This window comes from Drosophila serrata, unplaced genomic scaffold (assembly GCF_035046125.1).
Source record: "Drosophila serrata isolate PLE 108 unplaced genomic scaffold, ASM3504612v1 contig_291, whole genome shotgun sequence".
NCBI lineage: Eukaryota > Metazoa > Arthropoda > Insecta > Diptera > Drosophilidae > Drosophila > Drosophila serrata.
This window is the reverse complement of record NW_028257189.1, coordinates 210,359-237,994: the sequence shown is the minus strand read 5'-3', so window position 1 is coordinate 237,994 and position 27,636 is coordinate 210,359. Positions and strand designations below refer to the sequence as shown.

General features: G+C 37.6%; 2 protein-coding genes across 2 annotated transcripts in view; both read right to left on the bottom strand.

The window, feature by feature from the left end:
• The window catches only part of LOC110184526 (ankyrin repeat and FYVE domain-containing protein 1-like), a 189,089-nt gene that overhangs the window by 15,972 nt on the left and 145,481 nt on the right, over positions 1-27,636 (bottom strand). The window lies entirely within an intron of this gene.
• On the bottom strand, positions 11,489-13,010 carry LOC110179909 (ankyrin repeat and FYVE domain-containing protein 1-like). Its single transcript, XM_086836635.1, has 3 exons — positions 12,878-13,010; positions 11,682-12,627; positions 11,489-11,627 (listed from the first exon to the last, which is right to left on the bottom strand). The coding sequence occupies exons 1-3, from the start codon at positions 13,008-13,010 to the stop codon at positions 11,489-11,491; spliced, it is 1,218 nt and encodes a 405-aa protein (XP_086692761.1).

Sequence of the window (27,636 nt, the reverse complement as noted above, 5' to 3'; positions counted from 1 at the left end):
TCGAGCAAGCGCTGTAAGGAATTTCGAACATGGTTGACTTGAGACAGCGAAATGTCAAACAAGCCAGCGATAAAGTCATGTTGTGTAGGTGTATGGAGAGTATTGGTGGAATTATTTGAGCACCAAATAGCACCAGGGATATTAAAATCTCCTAGAACTACCAACTGGTCTCTATCCAAAAGTCTACTGGAAACCATCTGAATAGCGGAAAGGTGATTCCAATAAATAGGAAGTTCCGACAGTGGAGGTATGTAGGAACAGGTAATAAAAATTGAGCTACCTTTGATAGATAGCTTCACACAGAGGAATTCAACATCGTTGCATTCCTCGAAGGTTAATAATTCTGACGTGAGTGAGGAGTCCACCGCTATAAGAACTCCACCCCCGCATCCGATAGGGCGATCTAGCCGATATACTGTGAACGCAGCTGGAAAAACTTCGGAGCTCAGAATCTCCGGCTTTAACCAGGTTTCTGTGAGCACAATAACCTGAGATGCAAACGAAAGGCTATCAGAATACAAGTTAGAAAGCTTACTACGTAAGCCTCTTGCATTCTGATAGGAAATACCTAAGGAGTAGGTTAGTTTTTTGGGTCGGGATTGGAAGACGTAGAAGGTGCAGTGGTAATTTCAGGCCTGGGAAGAGTTATTCCTACAGGCCGCTTTTTCTTTTTCTTCGCCTCGAATTCCTTAACAACTATGTACTCTGGCCAGAAGTTGGGAGAGCAAATAGTGTTAAAGAGCTCTTTAGGGACATTTATTTTGAAAGATGAAATGTCCCTTGCGTAAGAAAATTTGAACTTTTCCACCTTTATCTTAATTTTTTCGGCTCTGGTTTTGCCTTGTATAAGGGCGAGAACATCTTCCGATGTTTGATCAGGGGAGAGCCGCGAGACAAAAATGTGTCTTGTCGGTGGAACAGCTGCCATGCCATTGTCCGCAGGTATTCCGAGCCTAACACCCTGGTTAGATATATAATTATACACGGGACTATGAGGGTTCAATATTTGCAACCCCGCTAGGGGACAAAAGAGAAATCATCGGCGGTACGGGCCCTCCCGTTGGACATTCGGGTACCGAATCTTTTCTAGCGCTCGATCTCGGCACTCTTGGAATTAATGCTGAGGTCTAGGGCTGTGCTGAGGGAGGCTGCTGCTGAGAGCCCGTTGCAGGTAGTTGGGGTCCGTCAACATGCTGCCCACCAATAGCAGTTTTTTTTTGCGCCTTGGAGACTCATTTAATAGCGTAAGGATATTAAATTGGGTGTCCAGCGCCAAGAACATATCAAGAGTTGTACGAAAACTAGTTAAAATAAAATTAAAACCGTTTTTGTTTGCCGCATGAAAGACATCATTTCCCTTTCTACATCGCGATAGGCCTCACAACAGTAACGCAGGCCGATGTTTTTTTTTTTACATCGTACACCGTCTGAGCTGCAACACCAATGCACTTGGCGTGCATGACTTTGTCGCACAGCCAGCAGCCGATTGTAAGGTCACCTGCAGAAACAGCCTTCTTGCTGGTTTGGGCGAAACAGACAATATTTACAGGCATTATAAGGACTTAACACTGTACTGTCTAAGCTGTACTGTACAAAAGCAAAACGAAGAAGGCACATAAAGGAAATGCAAAATATGCAAAAGCTAGCACCAGCAGCACAACTAAATTGGGAAATAAACCCAATTATATACACAAATTAGAATAGCTGCATGCACACGCGGAGGTAACGGGAAGTTATTAACACAAAATAGAAAATTTAAGTTAACCCCGGTGGTTATTTTCAAACTTTAACACAAAACGAAAGCGCAAGAAAAAAACACGTCCGTTCACTTGGAAAGATGATTGATATGAATTCAAGTTCAAAGGAGAAACGGTGGGATTGTGCTACGCAAATGGAAAAGTTAAACTGGATTCATTACTTTTCAAATAAAAAATAAAAAAATTGTTCCTTCAATGACCAAATGAAATGTTACAGAAAACGAAGCCATCTGGAGGTGAAACGAAGTTCACCAGGTTTCCTAGTCTATATATATACAAATGAAACCGTTTTTCGTTGTCGTTGTCGTGAAAACGGCTTGGCTGATTGTATGTATTGTATTGTATGGTACTATCTCTTACCATCCTTACACAAGATTTTGGTTTATGTTCCAGATGTCATAAATTATGCAGTTGTGCCGGAGAAGTATCTAAAGAAGCTTCAGAGTCTCTTCAGAAAGCGCCATGGATCCCCCCAATAATAAAAACAACCAGGCTGACCCCGAAAACACAAGTCAAATACCTTAACATTGTAATAGACAGCAAGCTGGCATGGAAACCCAATGTACTAGAGAGAGTGAAATTGGCCACCATTGCGCTATATGCATTTAAGAAGATGCTCAGCCGCACATGGGTCCTCTCACCCGCTCTGATCCAATGGGTCTACATATCGGTGGTTCGTCTGACTTTGCTATACGGGGTCTTAGTGTGGTGGCAAGCCATGTAAAAGAGGACCTACAAAATGCTTATGGAGAAAACCCAGCGTCAGGCACTGCTCTGCATATCTGGGGCGCTGAGGTCAACCCCCACAAAAGCTCTAGAGACTATAATTTTAATTGATCCCATAGACATCTACGCGCAACTGACCGCGGGAAAGGCCACACAGCTCCTAGTAGCGCTAGGAAGCCTGTCGACAAAAGGATACGGGCACAGCTCAATTGGTCGAACCATGAACAGTGTATTTGACTACATGACGCCTAGAACTTGCCCTGATGTGAAAATATCAACATTTAAGAACATTGAAGAATGGAAAACGGCTCAGGATCATGCTCGATACCTCAATATATACTACTACTGACGACTCTTAGATGGAAGGAGGAGTTGGAGCGGGCATATACTGTACAGACCCCGAGTCGTATAAGCTACCAAACCAATGCAGCATATTCCAGGGGGAGGTCTTTGCCATCAGGCGGCAGAGCTTGCGCAGGAAATAGCCCGCCAATGTGAGGCGGTAAACCTGTTTGTAGACAGTCGGGCGGCGATAAAATTCATGCAATCGTCAGCGGTCAGTTCCAAAAATGTACTGGCAAGCAGGGACGCATTAGATAACCTATGCACGACAACGACAGTCCAGATCTATTGGGTTCCCAGCCACCAGGGCATAGATGGAAACGAAACCGCAGACGAACTTGCAAATCTTGGAAATCTTGGAGCGTCTCATTTGTAAGTACCCAGCCCTAACGCAGGCAAGAGTAAAGCACCTGGGTCCCCCAGTACTGGCATCACTAGCAGATGCCTTCAAGAGGTCGCCAGGAGAACTACTTGCCTTCGCAAAAACTACCGCGATCCTTAAGGATTTCAATACCGCGTAAGATTCTCCAGGTCCATGTGGAGAACAACATCCGGACAAATAAGGGCCAAACTGGCCTAGGAGGGTCGTCCGGTTCAACTTAACTCAACCTAACCTAACCGAGTGCTCCAAGGACGAACTAAAGAGGTATATAAGGATTTAGTAACATAGGGGTCATTGAATTCCCTCGATCACATTTTAATAAATCTAAGCACACCCCTGGCTCTATTCACCATATTCACCAGTCAGGTTTTGTGTCCAAGCGGACGCCCAAATCATCAACAGAATTAACTCTTTCCAAAGAGCAGCTGTTCAGCGTGTAAGTAGCAAGCTTAGGAACGACACGAGAGAATGTCATTACGTTGCATTTCGAGCCATTTAAGTTTAATAAATTTACACGGCACCATGTTAGAAAATTATTAAGATCTGTTTGTAAAACAGACTGGCAGGGGACGTCCTTATATTGCATGCAAAGATTGACGTCGTCAGCGTACATAAGTACTCTGGGGTTAGTCAGAACTTTGGGCAGGTCATTTATAAACAATGTAAACAATAAAGGTCCCAAATGGCTTTCTTGCGGGACGTCAGATGTAACCCTTAGAACATTGGATAAATTATTCTTAAAGAGGATCTTTTGCGTCCTGCCATTCAGATTACTTGAGATCCAACTAAAAATATCAACTGGGAATCACATTCAATCGAGTTTCCTAACAAGAAGGGAATGTTTAACAGAGTCAAATGATTTACTGATTAGTATTAGTTAAATACTGATATGATCATTATAGATAACATGTGGCTGAAAATTATTATAGAAACCCTCTATAATATAGGAAGAGAGATCCGAAAGTTTTGTTGTTGTTGATCTACGCTTAATAAAACTATGTTGCAAATGGGGAGTTAATACATTTTCGAAAAGTTTTTGAGTGGTTGAGATAGTTATAAACTAAAAGATTCCTCTATAATTATTAGCATCCGATTTGCTACCTTTTTGTTTGAGAAGAATAATAAACGATTCCATCGAAATAAGGGGAAAATTGTAGGTTTCTAAATATATGGTTAACAATTTCAGAATGGGATAGGCCAGGACGTTGAGACAATACCAAAGCACACAGCCAGAAATACCTTTGCACAGTGGTTGCGGCCATAGGACAAAATTTAAAAAATCATAGCAGCAAAAATTTGCAAAAAAAAATAAACAAATCGCTTCTTAATAGTAAACCGGGTTTTTCAGGATATTTTACAGGACTTTCTAAGACTAGAATTGAAGCTGTGTACACGTGTTCATTTGCAAAGCGCAGCTGCAGGCATCGTAAATATTTCACAACAATAGCGACCTTTAAAGTGTTCAATCAACTAATTTAACTTGCCCAATTCTAATTATTTAAAATCTATTTTGTAGTTAAAGATGTTATTTTAAAGTTTCTATATAAATAAAAGCTAACTTGTTTTGTAGTTATAATGAAAATAATCCTATAATATATTTTATTTTAAGTATCTTTTGTATTCGTCTTTTTATGTTTATTTAAAGTTTTAACTGCGATCCCCCAAATTCCCAGGTTCATTTTTATTCAGTGTATTTTTTAATATTTTCAGGTATAAGAAAAGTTAAAACAGGTAATTACAGATGTGTGCATATCTATTTTTCTTTAAGGTCAAACCAGCGGTTTTGCATTGAGGTGTGTCTTTGTGTTCGACTTTCGTGTTTTATGTTGTTATTAGGTTCAAATTTTAATTTGTTTAGCGTTATTGCTTTCAAATAATTTGGTAGATAACTCTTCTCAATGTGTCTTCACTCGTTTGTACATATTCAATTATTGGTGTACAGCAATCGGCACCAATGCAGAAAATTACGGAAGGCCATCGAACATGTAAACAGTAATGTTGAAAACATTGGCTACGTGTCCGAGATGAGCGTGATAACAAAATGTATTGGATACATTTGGAAAAAAATTACTTTGTTTTGGATACAAAACGCAAAAAGACATAATTTCTTGAATTCCAATCTAATAGGCTTAACGAACAAGAAACATATTTAATATAACGCACTCCCAATAAAACTGATGAAATAATCAAAACTGGTAAACGTGGACGTCCGAAAGTAGTCTTTAGTGAGTCATCAAACAGGTCTAAGAGACGAAGAATTGCTGAGCATTCAACAACTAATGAATCTGCAGCTCATAACTTACGATTATGCAAATTTCAACCAAATAAAATGTGTAGAAAAGCTAACATTGATGAAGTCCTATTGCTTCTCATAGAGGTAAACTTGAGCAAGCATCAATATTTTCTTTTTAGAAGCTATGTGAACTCAAAAACCTCCAGTGCCCTTTTCCCAAGCTATGGATATCTGTTAGTGGCTAAATAATTAACCTTAGCAGAATCGCTGTAAGTGAATCAACAGCTGAAGTCGATCTACAGAGCTTGGTTGACCACACTAAAAGGCAGATTATAAAACTGCAGTATGATTTTCTAGAAAACGTTGGAAATGATTGCTCTGATAACCTTTTTTTAATTGGAAAATGGGGATCTGACAGCAACACAGGACATTCAGAATACAAACAGAAAGTCTGCAATAAGAATTAAAGCGATTCCAGTTTTTTTTTTTTTGCTTCCTATTTGCTATTTCATCTTAAAGCCATAGAGAATGATCAAAAAAATTAACAAAATAATTTGGGAGAGTCCGCGACCTTCATCTACACGATCCTGCAGACCGTTAAGATTGCAGTTTGCAAAAGAAACGGCTTAATTAGCTGAAGATAATGAAAAGTATATCAAAGCTAAGATTGAAGTGTTTAATACTTCGCCATGTCCGCCATGTCCGGTAAAGAAATTCAAATTAAACACAGCTTTAAGTTGACTATGGTTAATGGGAAAATTTGTAGTGCCCTAAGTTAAAAAGAAGGTTCAAAAAGAAGGTTCATGAATCACGCTTTGAGTTTGAATTATTTCCATTACACTCTTATATTCGTTTTTTTTATACTTTTTACACGTATCGTTCATAGTCGTTCTAAAGAGCTGGAGGATTAATACTCCTGAAGAAAAACAATTATTTTCGACAAATCCCAAATTCAGAATAATTTTTGCGTACGAATAGGACTTATTATGGAGAAAGTGGCACGTCAAATGATGGCAATATGACCAGAACGTTTCTTCAAACGCCGAAATCAGCAGCTTAAAATAACCGGTATTGATGAAGACCTTATAATCGGCTGTTCAATATTTCTGCAATGTTTGGCATCAGGTTACAAAATCAGTGCGGCAAAATTTGGAGAATATGCACTTGATACTGCCAGAAAGCTGATTAAATTGTATTGTATTGTATGGTACTTTCTTTCACCATCCGTACACAAGATTTGGGTTCATGCTCCAGATGTCATAAATTATGCAGTTGTGCCGGAGAACTATCAAAAGAAGCTGCAGAGTCTAAAAACAAGGACATCAAAATTTTTAAAAGGCAGCACACCCAGAAGACTTTCGGATTGACACAAATACAGATGCACAGATTACTTCTGAGCTCAGATACCTATATTACTGGCCAAAGAATGCTCAGTTTTATCAGCGTCAGCACTTGAACTAATCGAAAAATTCAATTTAATTTAATCTGTTTTTATTACTTACTTTGTGTTTTCGTATCTTTTTATGTTTTTTTTTTATTGTCATGTAATTTTTACGTTATAATCTAATCTAACGGATTAATAATTGTGAGCGAATAAAAACCACGCTTTTTCCTTTTAAAATATTATATTAATGAAATAATACTTTAACAAAAAAGTTTGAGACTATATTTAAAACTATTTTATACAATTTTGGGGAAATTTTCGTAAGGAAGCTAAAAGCTTTTTGATCCCGGCTCCCAAACAAGCTCAACCACCGTGCTTTGCCACCTGAAGATATAAAAGAAAAGAACTTTCATTTAAGCAAGGACTGAAAATAAAGTTCGATTTGGGCACGACGTGGGAACAAGTCTAATTTGAATTCAGATACATCTGTAAAAACTACGAAGCTCAGAATCTCTGGCCTTAGCCAGGTTTCTGTGAACATAGAACATAGAACCGCGAAACAAATATATGTCCCATACGTGGAACAGCTATTTTAACTTTTGGCTAGGCAGACGGTTATCTATCCTGCCATTGTCGACCGGTAGTCTTGGGCTAACAACCTGGGTGGGTACATTTATAGTTAGGTGCTTTAAGGGGTCATTGGGGGGTCCCACCAAGGGACAAAAGCGATATCTCCGGGGGCACATTCGGGCACAGAATAAGATAAGATAAGATAAGATAAGCGACACAGTAAGATTGAGAGAGCGGGGGAGTGAGTCAACTTGGGTGTATAAAAACAATTGCAGGTGTCGTGACGGCACAGACAACGGGTAAAAAATTTATAAATAAACTCAATTAAATACATAAATAAGAACAGCTGCATGCACACGCGAAGTGAACGGGAAGTTTTTAAAGAAAAGATAGAAAATTTAAATTGAAACCCCAGGGTTTATGCAAAATTTAAACACAAATCGAGAACAGTCGAGAATTGTGAAGTTGCTTCCAAACATTCAGATTCAATGGCAAACTCACCTCGAGGCTTTGTAATCACCAATTAACAAAGATCAGATCTATTTTGTTGGTGATTCGGCAGTTGAACTACCTCAGAGTTGTGCAATTTATAAAGAACTAGACTATCTATGGCTATCACATTAATATAATGATGGTCATTCCGACGATAGGTTTGCTTACAAGTCAACATTTATTTTTCGGTCCACAATAAGTTTTAAGTGCTTATTGAATCAACCTAGTGATTTAAATGCTAATTCAGCATAAACACCTTTAGGGGCAATGCCTGTATTCCATTGGTTCCCGGTATGGTGAGTTGTGCTCTTTTTGCTAATGTCAGCACTTTGGCCTGACGAGCGGCCGCCTTGCCGGCCACGCATAGCTTGAATACACCTAATAAGTTTCAGTTTTGATTGCATTGTAATAAATTATCTCGGTTTAAGGGCAGATAGCAACAGTGTGAAGTGTGAAGATGGCACGCCCCGTCGCACCCCGTGTGAAGGGCAAATGCAAAACACAATTGCAAAAAACTGCGACATACTGTTACACGCAGTAAAGTCAATTCCAGATTTTACGGACATACAAGACGAATACGTAGTATGAAGGCAATCCATAATTATTTGAACCATATCGAGCACTAACGCACAATTCCAAACCGCCCCTATTATAAAAAACAAAATTAAGAAGAAGAAAAGAAAATTGACCACTGTTGACTAAGATCCTCATGTCACATGACACTGAAAGGGTCTCAATGCTCAATGCTGAGGCTATTGAATTATTTCAGGCTTCCAGCACAGCCCAAAGATCTGTCAGCATCACTGGCACTAGATAGGGAGGCAGAGGTCAGCATTGAACGAGGTATGTTCACGGCCACATATGCCAAAACGGTCAAGCAGAGGAGTCAAAATACTGATTTCCACAAGGACCAACACCTCTGTAGCGTCCGTCTCCTTCTTTTTCCAACATGTGACTCAGCAATGCCTCCAATAGGAATACTATTTTCCTGATTCCAAAACCACGTGCCCTGCTTCTGGCCAACGATGTCCTGCTGCTTCCGCTCTGCACCTTTCTCGTATTCTCCTCTGCTCGTCCACCTCCTGATCCTATCTAGTTTGATCTGCTTTTGATCTTCCTCCTCCAGCCCTTAGCAACATGATTTGGTGATTTCGTCTACAACCTTGGCCAATACGTTCTTATCTGCGTGCTCCGTTAACGCCATAACTCCAGTGTCTTGTCTGTTATTGTCTTCCTTCTGCTTTTCCCACTGAATATGCTGCTTCTTGAACTTCTGATCCTGATCCAATGCATTACCAATTGGTCACCGCCACTCGGTTTCGCCGTCGTCCCTCGCTGCTTCCATCACACTCGCCCATGTGTGTATCTGCCTTTTTGCCTGATGAAATTCTTTACTATCGCTGTCTCTATCACTTTTTGACTAATTTGTAGTTCTGTAGTTAGAGCTGAGCTCCGCCTCATCTTCAGTACCGCCCCGTTTCAATCAGGTACGCTAGAATGCAGTCACTGACTGTCTCCCTACAATCCCTAGTGACCCGAGCTGGTGAGGTCCAAAGTGGTTAAGCGCTAGGCAGTGCCCTGGTGTCTCCTGCTCTCCCGATACCTTGCAACTTCTGCAGTGCGTATTATAGGGTAGCGCATCTTGCAGATGTGCGGGCTTGTGATGGTTGCCATTATCCATCTGATAATGTCTTTTTTAATCTTGGAGATCAGCTCCCCAGTTCGTCTACCGTTGTTGTTAGGCCAGCATAGCTTCGATCTTCTTTCTGGCTGGCTATTACTTTAAAGTGGTAATGAATTTCCGTTTGGACTGAGTTCAGAGGGACTAGTGTGTCTGTTGTATTGGAGCTTTCCTCTGACCGTCCCCTGGCCAGCTCGTCAGCTTTCCCGTTTCCAGGGATGTCGTTGTGTCCGGGTACCCAAGCTATTTAAACCCTGTTGTCCTCTGATAGTCTACTTTGCATTTCTCTCTTTGCATTTGGCCACTACTGTTTATGTTCTTGCTTTTGCGATGCTTTTTTGATGGATGGCTTTCTGAATAGATCCTTACCTTGGTGTCCCGATGGTCTCGATTTATTTGGAGTTCGACTGCTCTACGTATTACAAAGACCTCCGCTTTCGGCGAAGATTCCGGCCCCTACACCGCACCTCTTCCTTGAGCCGTCGGTGCAGAGCGATACATCATCTGGCTCGTTAAGGATCTTACTGTGCACGGTGTGGTAGTTCTTCCATCTCTGGATTGCGTTCAGTCGTATCGCACTTAAGTCTGCTGTATTCCTGATGAAATGTCCTATTAGAATAATATTTGGATGACATTAAGCGCAGCCACGGGATATGATCTTAGTTCACCCGTTGCACCTGCGCATGCCAATCTCTGAATCCTTGTCAGTTTCTGGATGTTGTAGGCCTTAGTTAATGCTGGCCACCACACTAGTGTTCCATAAATAAGTATGGGTCTTACAACCGCTGTGTAGAGACAAATTATTAGCTTGGGGTGGATGCCCCAGTTTTTTCCGAACATCTTCCTACAGGAGTAAAAAGCAATGCTAGCTTTTTTGACTCTTTCGTTGATGTTTTGTTTCCATGACAGCTTTGCATTTGGTATCACCTTCAGTTACTTAGCTTGTATCGATAGTCCAAGTTCTATGTCTTCTATCTGAGATTTATTGAAGTTGGGAATCATTGTTCGTCTTGTGAAGAGCATAAGCTCCGTTTTACCTGAGTTGATGCCCAATCCACACGCTTTTGCCCATGCATTGAGTTTGGTGAGTGCCCTTGTCATCAGTTCGCTGATGATTTCGGGGAATGATCCTGAAGTCAGTAGGAGTGTATGTCATCCATGTTTATCAGCCACAGCAGCGGGAACAGAACTCTCCCGTGAGGAGTGCCTCTTTTCATAAATCTTGTGTAATAGGTGCCACTCAGTTCGGCTGTTATCCGTCTGCTCGTTAGCATTGCCCTAAGCTCTGATGCCTTCTTCAACTTCTATCTTTTTGAGGGAACTCAGGATGGAGTCTGCGTTTACGTTATTGAAGCCCCCCTCAATTTCTATGAAGGTGATCAAAGTGTAGTTCTTGAAGAGCAGTGCCTTTTCTATGTATCGTTCCAATTATTAAAGTACGGACTCTGTGGATCTGCCTTTCCTGTATGCATGCTGTATTTCAGAATGAGTTTGTATGTTTTTTCTGGTATCTTGTTCAACCTAGTCGTGTCTTTTATTCCTTCTAGCGATTTGCAATTGCTGCTCCAAGAGTGCTTCTTGGCTGCGTATATCGCTGTATTGAAGGCCATTCAAACATTTTTCCTGAGTACGTTAGTTCCCTGTTCCACCATTGTGGAATGCCAGAATGAACTGGCCTGCGCCTTTCTTTTGTTGGTGGGTGGACAACTTTGGCTGGTCGTCTACCCCTCTCACCTTGACGTGGCTCGTCTTGGTGGAGTTTGTTATTTGTTATGCCGTTTGGGGAGTGGTAGCCTTAACACTGCATGCCGAACTCGAAGGACATCGCTACTCACTGTCACTGCTCGGCTTTTTTAGCCGATTTTTGCTTAACTTGGTTAGGCTTCGCTCTTTTCTGTCGGTAATATATATATAAATATATTCATAACACTGTTACATTTCCACAATGCAGGACATAAAAGCAAACGGAGCAAACTCTGACTGGATTCTTGATTCCAAATTTTAGAATCGGTACATCGTTGCTGGAACATTTGGAGCACAAAACACGACCACAATGGCGACTTAAAATAAAATCAACATATAAGATGGAATAGTGTAATTTGTATAATACTTACCAATGGTGTTTCCGCATGGTTATTGTAAATTTTATATTGCATTCTTGGCATAAATCAGACTCAGACCAAGGTGATTCCTGTGGCAGTTTGTCTAACAAATTGTGAAGAAGTTGATCCGTAGCCAACTTGAAATTAAAAATATTTATACCTTCCCTATTTTCAGTGCCAAGACACGCTCCTGCTTTTACCAGTACTTTACAGAGTGGCGATTGACCACGCATAAAGGATAGCAGAAGTGTTTTATTTCCATCAAGGTCAGGGGTGTTTATTGGGTATTTTGGCATACATTCTAAAAATAATTCGCAAATGGTTCCTGCTGTATTATCTTTCACAACTCTACAAAGTTCATGCATTGGATTTCTACCTCTTAAATTCCTTGCCTCTGCATTTACTCTTGATTCTGTTAAAAGTTCGCGTACAATTAAAAACTGACCGCCATGTACAGCTAGGTGTAGAGCATTGTTTCCATCAGCATCAGTTGCGTCATAGTCAGCACCGTTTTGAATTAAAGCACATACTGCAGAAAGATTGCCGTGTTCAATTGCAATGTGTAGGGGCAATTTTTGAAAAGCATCACGCTCATTTAAACGAGCACCAGCTAATATGAGATTTCTAATTATCATTTCAACTTGTGATGCAGCTGATAAATGTAAGGGCGTTGACTGATTAACATCATGAACCCGAGAATTAATGTCTACTTGAATAGATAACAAAAACAGAACGGTTTCCAAATCATCTTTTATAATAGCCAAATGCAAAAAATTACGGCCTAGTTGATCCATTTGCTCAGCTGCAGTTGGAAGTCGCTCTAAAATGCGTTGCGCCGCCTTGTGATTTCGAGTGTCTAGAGCGGATGCAAATCCGGTGTTTCCAAAGCTGTCTCTAAGTTTCAAATCTATTAAAGGGTGACAAAATAGAATGTTTATTATCTCATCATGTTGATTTTCTATAGCAAAAGCTTAGGGGTGAGTCACCATTAATATCAATGGAATTAAAGTCATCATTTTGCAATCTAGCTTTCATCTGAACAAATGCTTCTAATGCATCAATGGCATCTGCTTCAACTGCCATGTGAATGGGTGATTTTAACCCGTTTTTTATTGATTGTATATTGCATGACGCTCCGTTGATAATCAATTTTTTTATCAAGTTTGACATGTTTTTAAATGATGCAATATGTAATGCAGTTAATCCACTCTTATTTAAGTAATCCAATTTGGCGAAGTCTGTAAGAAATACAGCTGCACTCTCGCGTTGTTCATCCAAGGCGAACACCTGGAGAAGGCTATTTCCTGTAGCTGATTTAATTGGATTCGGTTCGGCACCCATTTTTAAAAGTCTTGAGGCAAGTTTAAAGTTCTTCTCTTGGAATGTTAAGCTAAGCTCCAAAGCACATTTCTCTTCCAAAGTGCGCAAGTTAATATTAATGTTAGGCACTTGAAGTAAAAGCTTGATCATTTCTGTATTTTTTCTTGTAATTGCTATATGTAAGGGAGTTTCTCCATTCTTATTTTGAATATTTACATTTGCATTTTTTTGCAAAATTTGTTTGCCAATTTGTAGTATTTCTCCAAATATGTTTTGATTGTTCCGGAATTCATCATATGTACATATAATATGCAATGCAGTATCTGCAGAAGATCTAAGGACTTCAACGTATTAGCATTAAACTTAAAAGATAATTGTCTTCGGCAAACCGGAGTTTATATATATCTGTGTGGTTTACATGAGTACAATAACGTAAAGAGTAATGCTAACATAAGATAAATTCACTTAAAACGTCAGCGAAATTTATATTTATAGCCATGAGACCAACGAAATTAAAGAAAAGGCGCGAAAATAATCACGTTTACACCAGTTTTTTGTAAACAAACTATATACAGACCAGACGGACATGGCTAGAACGACTTCTCCACTGCGTAAAAAAACTTTGGACTAAAAGTAAAAATATAATTAGGGAAGATAGGTAAGGTTAACTTAGTTTTTTATTCCTAGTTCTTGAAATAATTGCTGCACAACGAACCTGTTGAAAAAGTTGAGCCCCGGTAAGCCCATAATTTTTTACAATTCAAAGCGAAGGTTTTAGTCGTTTTCATAAGGATGACTTTAGAAACTATTAGTAATAATTTTGAGATAGAAACTGCATGAAAAATGAGATAACCATGAAAGTTTCATAATCCATGAACATATTACTTTAATTTTTATTTCCAACACTATAGGTTTAAAACATTGCAGAGTATTATAACTTTTGTCAGAAGTTTGCAACGCAGTGAAGCAGACATTCCGACCCTATAAGGTATACATATTTTTTATCAGCATAAACAGCAAAATCTTTATATTTAAGTGAGTCTGTTCTGTCCGTCTTTCCTTCCTTTTATCCGTTCCTATGCAAAGTAATCCCTGAGCTTAAAAACAATGGGACATACATGACGCAAGAGTATAAAGAAAAATTAGCTTTGCGAAATAAGTGAAAATTTGCTGGTCCGACATCTGGACAAGGAATAAAAGCAGATGAGGCTTCTGGATTTATCTCCAGTGTGGGGTAAAAAGCGTCTTTAGGACAGGATATAGGATCAATTCTTGAGACGAGGGTTTTGGCAAATTCAGACGCACAGTTCCTTTCGTACTTCAGTTGACCCAACGAAAGCTCAAAAAAGCCAAGAACTAAGTCATGATGTGCAGTGGGACAAAAACATTTGAACCCTGACCAGCTCGGCAGCTTTCTCGTTTTCAGGGATGTCGTTGTGTCCGAGTACCCAAGCTATTTGAACCCTGTTGTCCTCTTATAGTTTGCTTTGCATTTCTCTCTTTGCATTTAGCCACTTATACTGTCACTGACGCTGGGAGGCGGAAGGACTCTTCTACTCCCCTACCCCGCACCTCATCCTTAAGCCGTCGGTGTAAAGTGATACCTCTTCTGGCTCGGGTACGCTTCCTCTTCTCCATGCTTCCCTTGTCAGGTAAATTGTGTGTCTCCTGTTATCCGATAGTTCATCTCGTCAAGGATCTTATAGTGCCCGGTGTGGTAGTTCTTCCAGCTCTGTCTTGCCTTCAGTCGTACGGCACTTTAGACAACTGTATTCCTGATTAAATGTTCTATTGGAATAATGTTTAGGATGACATTCACCGCTACCGCGGGCCATGATCTAAGTGCACCCAACTGTTATGTGAAGACAACCATCCGAAATAATCAATGAAGATCCAGTTATTTCTTTTGCAGGGAGACATCAGTCTCCTCCGATATAATTTTATTGAATGATTTCTAAGCTTTAGTGCTGTCCACTGTAAAACAGTGAGCAGCCGTTTTACATACATTTTATTTTGCCTTATTATGTACAGCAATGGAAACGTTTCTGGCTAGCTGAGAGAATCATTATTTCTCTTAATTCTAGCTCTTTTATATGCAATTTCTAATCTACATTTACTTTCCTTAGCATAATCATATATATTATATAAGGGTTCTATGTTGTCTGTGCTATTAAAATGTTGAAGTAAATTGTTTGTTTTACCGAAAACAAGTTAATATGGACAATAGTCATGTGTCATAGATGGGGTTATGTTGAAACAGTAAACGAAATATTGGATCCATACGTCCCAATCAGTTTTATCAACCGATATATATGAACGTATGTATACATTAAAAATTCTGTGACTTCTTTCGACAGTTCCAACTGTCTGGTGGTGGAGTGCAGTTGATTTTATATTATTTATTTATAAAATTGCACAAATCATTTATTATAGAATTTTTGTATTCTGTTCCCGTGTCCGTAATGAACGTCTTCATTGGACCGTTTTTAAGAATAAAATTCTCAAAAATCGCCTTTGCTACTGTGTTAGCATTTATGTTTGGAATTGGAATCGCGACTAGATATTTAGTCAGATCACAAATTAATGGGACTGCGTATTCATTTCCATTGCTCATTTCCTGATAGTGGACCAATGGTGTCTACCATAACCCTGTCGAAAGCATATATTGGCGTATCAGTTATTGTTAAAGGAGTTTTTATTTTTCTTGTCACTTTTGATTTTTGACATTTTCGTTTATACTTAGTAATATCTCGAGTCATACCTTTCCAATAATGACGTCTTTTGACATTGGCCAAGGTTTTTGAGATGCCTGTGTGACCTCCTTATATTGGATCATCATGGAATGTAGACATTAGAGCTTCTTTTCTTTTATTGTTTCTATTTGGGTCACCGGGTTGAGTAGCGCTACTCTCAATGAAATTAATATATTATTTTCCATATTTTTGAAATTATCAATTGAAACGTGTTCAAAGATATTTTCCCACGGTGCCACTTTGAGTTGGCTGATTTTATTTGTACCGGCTTGCTTTTCAAGCTTTTGGAAAAATTGACCTAAGTCAAGAGTTCCATTGGTATATAAATCGCTAACATCAAATCTTGCAGTAATTTTCCATGTTTAAACAGACATAGCATATTTTTTACGTGCACTACTTTACGTACTTCGTCATTGTTTATGACTTCATATACGTTGGGCTTTAAAGCTTTTTCTATAGATTGCCTTGGCAATTCTATTATTTCTTTTCTGCGCAGGAATTTTGTCTACTTTGATATCTTGTAGAGACTTTCTTTATAGATCCATTTATTTTTTGTAGCTGCTGAATGGTTATTCTTGATAACACATCCGCTACAAAATTGTCTATACAATTCAGATATTCGACTGTAAAATTATACTCCTCTAATTGAAGTCTCATACCAGTTAGCTTAGAGCTTGGATTTACCATTGAGAACAAGTATATTAATGGTCTGTGATCTGTTTTGACAGTAAAGTGTCTACCATAAATATATGGTCTGAAATAAGTTATTGGCCTGACTTGCTGCCAATTCTTGTTCTGTTGTACTTTTATTACTTTCACCCTTAGTAAACGATCTTGATGCATAAGCAACTGGAAGTTGAAGTCAATTTTTGTTTTGAGTTAAAACTGATCCACATGCATGTTTACTTGCATTGTATTGTAATAAATTCGGATTTATTAGTGCCGATTTGAGATGTTCGAAGGCATGCTGATCTTAATATGTGACGAGCACAGTCGGCAAAATTTTTGATAAAACGTCTATAGTAATTGCAGAATGCAATGAATCGTCTAGCGCTGTCCGCATCATGTGGGACTGGGTAATTTTTAATGACGTCGTATTTTTTGTCGTCAGGCAAGATTACTTTATCCGTGCATTTGTGTCCCAAAAATGTGACTTCATGCATGAAAAATAAACATTTTTCAGGATGTAATTTAAGATTGTATTTTCTACATTTCTTAAAGACATCAGTTAAGTTTTTGAGCATATGTGTTTCTGAACAACCAATGACTATTAAATCTTCCATATACAGGAAAGCTTGTATCTTTAGACATACTTTTCCAGTAATAGTGTCTTTTTACTTTAGCCAAAGTTTTTGATATGCCAGTATGACCTCCTTGAATTGGATCATCATGAAATGTAGACAATATTGCTTCTTTTTCTTTTAAATTTGTTATTTGGGTCATCGGGTTGAGTAGCGCTACTCTCAATGATTTCAGTGTTTTATTACCCATTGTCTTGAAATTATCTATTGAAACATGTTCAAAGATATTTTCCCACGGTGCCACTTTGAGTTGACTGATTTTATGTATACCTGCTTGTGTGTCAAGCCTTTGGAAAAACTGACCTAAGTCAAGAGTTCCATTGGTATATAAATCGCTAACATCAAATCTTGCAGTAATTTTCCATGTTTAAATAGACATAGCATATTTTTTACGTGCAAGGTCACTACTTTACGTACTTCGTCATTGTTTATGACTCCGTATACGTTGGGCTTAGAAGCTTTTTTAATAGTTTGCTTAGGTAATTATATTTCTTTATTTTCCGAGCGGTACTTTTGTCTACTTTGATATATAGTAGCGACTTTCATTATATTTCCAGTATAATTTTGTAGCTCTTTAATGGTTATTCATGATAACGCATCAGCTACATAATTGTTTTTCCCTTTAAATATTCGACTGTAAAGTCGTATTCTTCTAATTCGAGCCTCCTACGTGTCAGTTTAGAACTTGGATTATTCATTGAAAATAGAGGTCTGTGATCCGTTTTAATTATGAAATGTTTTCCATAATTATACGGTCGAAAATGTAATATTGCCCAATGAATCGCAGCTAATGATTGAATGAATGAATTCCTGCTCAGTAGTACACTTGTTACTTTCTCCTTTTGTAAATGCTCTTGATGCGTATGCAATGGGAAGTTGGATAACATCATGGTTTTCAGTTAAAACCGCTCCACATGCTTGCTTACTTGCATCTGTTATTATAGAGAATTCTTTAGTAAAATCTGGTTATTGTAGCAAAGTGGGTTCCATAAGTTTTGTTTTTAAATATTGAAATGCATTTTGACAATCATCCGTCCATTTAAAAGGAACATTCTTTTTAAATAATCTTGTTATGTGCCTTGAATAATCGGCGAAGTTCTTTATAAAACGTCTGTAATAGTTACAAAATGCTACGAAACGTCTAGCGCTGTCCGCGTCGTGCGGCACTGGGTAGTTCATATTGACATCGTATTTTTTGTCGTCTGGAAGTATTCCTTTATCAGTGCATTTATGACCTAGAAAAGTCACTTCATGCATACAAAATGAACATTTTCCTGGATGTCACTTCAGGTTGTATTTCCTACATTTCTCAAAAACATGTGTTAAGTTCTTAAGCATATGTTTTTTCGGAACAACCTATTACTATTAAGTCATCCATATAAAGAAATGCTTGAGAAGGTTCTAGACCAGAGAATGCAATAGTCATCATTCTTAAATGAATTAGGAGCTATTTTTAATCCAAAAGCGATATAAGGCGTTGCTCGTTGAAAAAGACGTTATATCTCTTGAACTTTTTTCTAGTTCAATTTGATGGAATCCTGGCATTATGTCAAGACATGAAAAGTATTTTCCTCGACCTAGTTGATCCAAAATATCATCAAGTCTAGGTAATGGGAATTTATCAGATAGTAATTTTTTATTATTCTGGCGAACATCATTCACTAATCGCCATTTCTTTACATCTGACCCGGGGGATGGTTTCTGAGGAACAAGTAACAATGGGCTATTATATTCGGACACAGATGGTTCAACAATCCCGTCGGAGATTAACTTTCCTACTAGCTATTTTATTTCGTTCACCTGACTATGTGGGCTTCGATAGTTTTTAATATAAACTGGTTCATCATCTTTTAATCTCAGTTTTTGTTTATAGAAGTTGTTTGTGGTTATTGATTCGGTTTCCAATCCGAATACATCGCTATATTGGGTGCATAAGCTAGAAAGTTGTGACTTGAACTGTGGAGGGAAGTTTTTTGAAAGTTGAGATAATACAGATTTTTCTCTATTCTCTAGATTTGTTTTGACTACATCGTAGTTCGAAAGTGATTCATATGTTAAATTATCTGTACTGACTACTTGGTCGGTATTTGTTGTATTAAGTAGCCTTGTGAAAGCGTTATTGGATGTTGCTATGGTATTTGCAATGTAAATACCATGCTGAATTTCTTGATTTGGAATTAATTCACTGTCCTCTTTTGAATTAAGTTCAATTTTTCGAATAACGTGGGATCTTGCTGGCAGAGCTATTGGTACATTAATTGGAAATTTTAAATTATTGGGTCTAATTAGAAGCCAATCTTCAGATGGCTTGAAGTCTAATTGACAGTTGTATTTTTTTTAAATAAAATCGATGCCTAATATTCCATCGCATGGAATAGGGAATTGTAAACTTACGATATGAAAGTCGTGGGGAATTATATACATATTTAGTCGTCTGTATTTCAATAGAAACTAGACCTTTGGATTATGTTGTTTCCTGACTTATTCTCTTTATGTCTATGATGTAATTATCTTGGATGTTTTGGAAGATATCGGAAGTTTCTTTTAAGACAAGTTCTTTTCCAGTAGCTACATTGATAAATGAAACGAATATATTTTGACTGAGATTAATAGTGTGAACTCTTGCATGTTCTACTGCTGAGCATTTAAAGGGTTTTGGGAGTTTCCCGATGTATTTTGGGCAACTCTGACATTGTTTTGGTTATTGTTGTTGTGCCCTCGGCCTCTATAGTTTCCTCTATATTGGCCTCGTCCTCCATTGTAATTCTGGTAGTCGTTGTAGTTATTACGATAACCACGAAAGTTGCCTCTATAATTTCCACGTCCGCGATTTGAGCCGCACTGTGGATAGTTCCTGTAGTGTAGGACCGTCTTTGACTGTCCAGTTGCTTCAGTGCAACTATTGACAAATTTTGAAACGGCATCATTCATAGTATTGGAGGTACCAGCTTGCATGATAAGTTTTACCTTATCGATCGTGCAATTTTTAGTCATTGCTTTGACTGCATGCTGAGTGGAATAACTTCTGGTTAGCTCTAGAGGTAGCTTTCGTCATCTGCTCAACCTCTTGTGTATACTGGTTAGCAGTTGTTGCTGTTGGTTCAACAGTTTTGATGACAATACTTCTACAGTTTCGCCTTTGAATAGTCTTAGTTTAGAAATCACTTCAGTAATCGTTGTTTCATTACCGATTAGATTTCTGGCGACACCTTTTAGCTTTGTTTTAATTATGGAAACTGCTAATTGTTCGTGCTCACCTTTTATTGTTTCTATTATTTGTAAAGCATCAATGAAACTTGTTAAATCTAATCAGGCCTACCATCAAAACTTGGTATAAGCTTGGATGCTGTATTAATAAATCTAGATTGTGCCATTGTAATAGGATTGCTTATTTTATTCTCTATTTTGCTTGAAGTATCGGAATCTGTAGAATTATCCAGATCTGACATGTATACAGCTGGAGTAGTAAGATTATTTAAATCTTGATCTTCTATTTTAGGGTTTATCTCGATAAGCTCTTCTGATTCTATTTCGTCAATGTCGTTTGGGCCTGTTGATTCTGTTTAATTTCCAGTGTCAACTGTTAGGGAAGTGTTAAGAACGGTCGGTTTTTTTATTTCTAAATTGTATTTTTGTATCAAAAATTTTGATACTTGGGACCAATGATCTTGATTTAATTTTTCCCTTTTACCATGTATTAGTACTCGCGCTTCATTAAAGCATTCTACTAATATTTCTACATGTTTTTTTAATGGTGTTCTTTAGTATTGGTCTATTTTGATTGAGTGCCTTATATGATTTGTCAAAGTAAATTTTTGTATTATTTATTTTCTTATATAGTTCGTTCCATTCCATTATATTATGGACATGAATTTATTGGAGATATTAAAATACCCTACATAAGTTTCTCTAATTGTGTTTAGTTTAGCCATACTTTAGTTAAAAAATTATATTTGTATATATTTATTTTTATACCCTTGCAGGGTATTATAATTTCAGTCAGAAGTTTGCAACGCAGTGAAGGAGGCACCTCCGACTATATAAAGTATATATATTCTTGATCAGGATCAACAGCCGAGTCGATCTAGCCATGTCCGTCTGTCCTTCTGTCCGTCTGTCCGTTTCTACGCAAACTAGTCTCTCAGTTTTGAAGCTATCTGAATGAAACTTTGTAGTTAGCCTTCTATATACTCTCACTCGTATATATGTCGGAACGGGCCGGATCGGACGACTATATCATATAGCTGCCATAGGAATGATCGTAAAATTTTTAACTTTTTCAGTTTTCAATAGAATTGGATCAAATTTAAGATGTAGCCATTTTACTATACTCTACAATTTTGTGTAAAATTTTATGAAAATCGGACTAATATATCATATAGCTCCCATAGGAACGATCGAGAAATTAATACAATTAAATTTATAACTTTTTCAGTTTTCAGCTGATTTTCATCAAATTTAAGGTATAGCTATTTTATGAAAATCGGACGACTATATCTTATAGGTGCCATACAAACGATCGTTTGATGTAGAGGAAAAATGCAAATCTGTGTATGTAAAACTGCAAATATAATATGTATAGATGAATGAAATGAAAGCAGCTATTACTTCATTGTTTTTTAACACAAATATATATAATTTATATGTATGGATTCCTATTCATAGAAGTTCTATCTGCAAGGGTATATAAACTTCGGCGTGCTGAAGTTAGCTTTCTTTCTTGTTATTATTATTTTTTTTTTTTTTATTTATTTATTACATTTTTTTTTAATTTTAAGTGTAGAAAATTTGTGTTTAATCAATGTTGTTTGTACTCTTTATTTTTGTTTGCTGCTTAAATTTTAGTGGTATCCACTGTTTTTATATCCAACGTCATTTTCGTGGGTAGTATATATACTTTTATGCTATATTTATGATTATGATTATTATATTTTCTATGGAAAATTTGCTTATTGCATTACTTCTTATTTATTTTAACAGGTTTCCTACCTATTGTTTTGTATAGCTTTACGGGCTACACGACTGATTGGGCAGAAAAGGTTCCGCTCAATTTTACAAACTATATTATATTTAATAAAAAAATATGCATCGCAGTGCAATCAAAAAAATTATGCAACGCAGTGCATTGGTAAAAAAAATATGCGCTAACGCTCCCTTGATGGCGTAGGTGGCGGTTGTGCCTCCCACGCTTTATAGCTGCTGCTGCTGACCTGAGCCTATGGGCTCAGGCGGTACCGGTGCTGGCTTCGCACATTCAACTTCTCGCACTAATTGTCTTTCTTTGTGCATGTATATTTGCAATGCACGCTGTTCAGCGGCCTTGGGCAGTCGGCAGGGCAGCTGACAATTCTTCCTGACAGTACTTCCTTAGGAGATGGAGGATTAATTTTTCCTTTGTGTATGTATTTTATTAGTTGTGATCGGTATTTTGGGCTTATTTATTTTTGATTTTAAAAAATCAAGCTCACTTTGTAGTTTTAGAGCTGTGGCCCATGACGGGAGTGGTTCATTTGTAAATAATAGCCACTTTAAGTGCGCTATTATTTTTTGTATTTTATGTTTGACACCAGGCCGTCCCATCACACTCTACTCACTCAGATTTATTTTTTTTCTTTGATTTCTTCCTCCACGATGGGTGTCTGCTGGTAGAGTTTGGCCGCAGTGAACAGTCGTTTCTCCAGAAGATAATTTTTTAACCATGTCACGGTCGCCATGAAGTATATAAGGTCATTATTTAGTTTGGTTTAGTTCTTTATTTTTATTGGAGCAGCAATGGTGCCGCTCCAACGATCGAATAGTCTCTGATTTTTACATAAATTTTGTAAATCTAATTAAGGCTAAGTCTCGTTGCTGCGCTGCTCGGAGGCGGCGGCAGAGAGACGGCTATGTATATACTTATGTATATAGGCTAAGCCCTCTTAAGTGGGAGCGCGAGGGATATGCACATGTAGTCCGTTCGTGTTACAATTCTGCCGACGCTCGGCTCATATTTCGGCCATTTAGAGTTTATGACCGGGACCTTGAATTATGTACGCACTGCAACAAAGTGTTACAGTGCGTACCCTTTAAGAACTCTCGGTACAGTGGGTATTCAATATGAGTGCATACTACAGGTTCTAATCCGGAAAATGCAATAGTCATCATTCTCTGGAAAGAATTTGGCGCTATTTTTAAGCCGAATGGCAATTGCGTAAAGCGATACGAGCCATTGCTTGTTGAGAAAGACTTTATATCTCTTGAACTTTTTTCGAGTTCAATTTGATGAAATCCTGATATTAAGTCAAGACATAAGAAGTATTTTGCTCTTCCTAGTTGATCCAAAATTTCATCAATTCTAGGGAGCGGGAATTTATCCGACAACAGTTTTTTATTAATGTGACGATAGTCAATTACTAATCGCATTTTTTTCTTGTCAGAACCTGGAAGAGATTTCTTCGGAACTAACAAAAGTGGGCTAATATATAGGGATACAGATGGTTCGACTATTTTATTGTCAAATAATTTTTGTACTTGTACTTGTATCTCATCTATTTGACTTTAAGGGTTTCTATAATTTTTTATGTAGACTGGTTCATCATCCTTTAATCTTAGCTTTTGTTTGTAGAAGTTATTGGTAATGATCGATTCGGTTTCGAGTCCGAATACGTCACTAAACTATATTAGTCAATTCGGTTTTGAATTGTGGTGGAAAATTTTAAGCTAATATAAGACAGTTTGTTTTTTCTATTTTCTGTATTGTTTTGAACTATGTCGTAGTTTGTGGTTCATATGACAATTTTTAATATTTACTACTTGATCGGTACTGGTCGTATTCAGTAATCAGACAAATGCATTTTTGGTTGTTGCAACTGTGTTTGCAACATAAATGCCTTCTATAATTTCCTGGTTTGGAATTCATACACTATCCTCATCTGATGATAGGTGAATTTTCTGACTACTTGGGATCTTGCTGGTAGAACAATGGAATTATTACCAGAACTGTATGATATTGGAACATAAATTGGAAAATTTATATTATTTGGTCTTATTATGAGCCAATCTTCATTCAGTTTGAAATCTAACTGGCAATAGAATTTCTTAATGAAGTCAATGCCTATTATTCCATCACAAGATATTGCGAAGTACAAATCTACTAAGTGAATGTCGTGTAGAATTATGTATTTACCTGTCTATATATCTATTGAAATCAGTCCTTTGGACTGTATTATGTCTTGGCCTATGCCTTGAATATTGATTTTCTTATTTATTTTGATATCATGAGAGATATCACAATTTTCCTTTAACAGAGATCTGTCTGCACCAGTGTCTATTTAAAAAAAAAGTTTTTTATTTGTCTTCACATTGAAAAAAACTACAAATATATTTAAAGTAAGATTGATGGTATGAACCGCATAATTATCTACTGCTGAATATCTGAGGGTTGTTGAGAGTTTCCCTGATTGTTCTGGGCTACTCTAACATTGTTTGTATTATTATTATTATTATTATTGTTTCGTCCTCGGTTGGAAGTGTTGTTTCCTTTTCCTCGGCCTCTATGGTAGTTGTTGTTTTGATTTCCGTAGTTGTTATTTTGGTAGTTTCCTCTGTTTTGGTAGTTACCATTGCCTCTACCACGATAGTTACCACGATTGTTACTAATGCGGTAGTTGTAATTCCCTCTTTTAGAGTTCATCACTGTATTTACACTACCAGTAAGTCTTGTACTAGTACGGATATATGCACTAACGGCAGCATCCATGGTAGTGAAAATACCAGGTTCCAAAACGGTTTTTACACTTTCGTGACTAGTTTTGCTAATCATTGTGTTAACGGCTTCCGTAGAGCTGAGCATGTCAGCAAATTCAAATGGTATGCCTTGGTCAATATATGCAGCTTCCAGATTTTCTAGTTCAGTTGTGAACTGAGTGGCTTTTTTGCCTTTCTGCGTTAAAGTGTCCATTTTTGCCTTTATGTTGGTGGTGGTGGGTGCTTCACCGACAACTACGGCTTTTAATTTTGCAATGATCCCATCTATTGTGGTTTCATTTTTTATTTTATTTAGGGTTGTGCTGGTTATTTTTGATTTAATCAATTCCACGGAAATTTCCTCATAAGTTCCCTTTGTTAGGTTGACAAGTCTTAATGCCGTCAAGAATTTTTCAAGACGGTTTTTCTTTCCGTCAAATTCTAGGACTGCTTGTGCCATTTCCCTAATATATGCCCTCTGGGCAGCGGCTGTGTTAACCATTACAAGGCTGTTATCAGCACTTGTCACTTTCAGATAAAATTCATTTGGAATCCAGTGTGATAACAGCAGGAATTGTTAGATTTGTCAAATCTTATTCTTCTAATTGAATATCCTCAGTCCGAAATTCAAAGTTTTCACCGAGTTCCAACTTTACAGGTGTATTTAAAATAGAAGGTAAAATTATGTGGTTAATACGTCTTTAAGTTGGTATATCAATAATCGAGCTTCGTTAAAGCTATCGATTAATGTTAGGGCGTGCCTATTAACTGTATCTATATACGTATGTATATTTTGTGTTAGACATTTATACGACTTTTTAAATCTCTTTTTAATATTTTAGATTCGCTCAGAAAGTTCTGGCCATTCCATAATATTGACAAGCTACTTTATTTTTCAAGATTATTCTGGGATATACTAAAGAGTTAAGCCGACTTAAAAATAAAAAAATCTAGACTGTATGCTAAATTTAAATTCACCAGTTCTCAATCTGCCCTTTCATCATATTTATCAGCTCGGTCAAACTTTACCGTGCTGAACTCGCAGTGTTATAAAAACTATTTAACTCCTTGTAGGTCCCAGTTCTCACAGGACCCAAAACAGTTTTATAATTTCGTTAACACTAAACGTAAGCCTAAAAAAATCCTTCTTCGCTTTCATTTGAAAATACTATCGCAATTTTTTCAAACAACCTATTCAAGCTCTTCGTATTTACACCAGACTTATTCCTACGACATACCCAAAGCAAGCATAATTTTCTGTCCTAGCCTAAACGAAAGTTCTCTCCTTTTAGATCTTCATCGTGTCAAGGCAGTTTATTCGCCAGGTCCCGACGGAATTCCAAGCTGTGTGCTCAGGTATTGTACCGACGCCCTGTGCTATCCCCTTCTGAAATTGTTTACCTTGTCCTTGGAAACCTCCCACTTTCCCATTATTTGAAAGCAATCGTTTATTATTCCTCTCCACAAAAAAGGTAGCAAATTGGATGCCAGCAATTCTAGAGGAATCTCTAATTTGTCGGCCATTCCTAAATTATTTGAAAACGTTATCACCCCTCACTTACAGCACCTTTGTAGATCGGTTATTTCTCCATGTCAACATGGTTTCATTAAGCGAAGATCAACAACAACAAATCTCTTGGAGCTCTCTTCCTATATTATAAAGGGCTTCCATAATAAATTTCAGACAGATGTAATCTATACTGATTTCAGTAAAGCATTTGACTCTGTTAACCATTCTCTCCTCGTTAGAAAACTCGATTCAATGGATTTTCCAAGTGATCTTCTTAATTGGTTCTCAAGTTATCTGAATGGCAGGACGCAAAAGGTCCTCTTTAAGAATAATTTATCTAATGTTCTAAGGGTTACATCTGGCGTACCGCAAGGAAGCCATTTGGGACCCTTAGTGTTTACATTATTTATAAATGACCTGCCCAAAGTCTTGATTAACTCCAGAGTGCTTATGTACGCGGATGACGTCAAGCTTTGTATGCAATACAATGACGTTGCCTGCCAGTCGGATTTACAAACAGATCTTAATAATTTTCAAACTTGGTGCCGTGTAAACTTATTAAACTTAAACGGCTCGAAATGCAAGCTAATGACATTCTCTCGTGTCGTTCCAAAGCTTGCTACTTACACGCTGAACTGCTGCTCTTTGGAAAGAATTAATTCTGTTGAGATTTGGGCGTTCGCTTGGACCCAAAACTTGACTTTATTGATCATATTTCGTCTATGGTGAATAGAGCCAGGGGTGTGCTTGGATTTATTAAACGGTGTTAGAAGGAATTCAATGACCCCTATGTTACTAAATCCTTATATACTTCCTTAGTTCGTCCTATCTTAGAATATGGATGCTACGTTTGGAGCCCTCAGTACGGCGTCCATAGTAAACGCATTGAGTCGGTTCAAAAGAACTTTTTACTTTTCGCTCTACGCGGTTTAAATTGGGATGCAAACCAAAGATTACCTTCCTACTCTAGTAGACTCCTATTAATAAACTTGCCGTCCTTAGCCAATCGTAGAACGATGCTAGGGATAACCTTTATTTTTTACCTTATCCATGGTGATGTAGAAAGTGCTGACTTGTTGAGTCAGCTTAATTTTCACGTACCATGTAGAACTACTAGATCCTATATCCCATTAGTGTTGCGCCACTATAGAACCTCCTTTGAACTGCATGAACCTTTTAGAGTGTTATGTGCAAAATATAATGATTTATACACAGTAAGCTGTAACGTAGATACCGTTCCCAAATTAAAATATTTAATACTAACACACTTAGTAAACATGCAAGCTAACAACCTGGCAGCACGCCGGTAGTCAATTTCCTCGTATTATGTCCTATATTTTCCATCGCGCCTACTAACA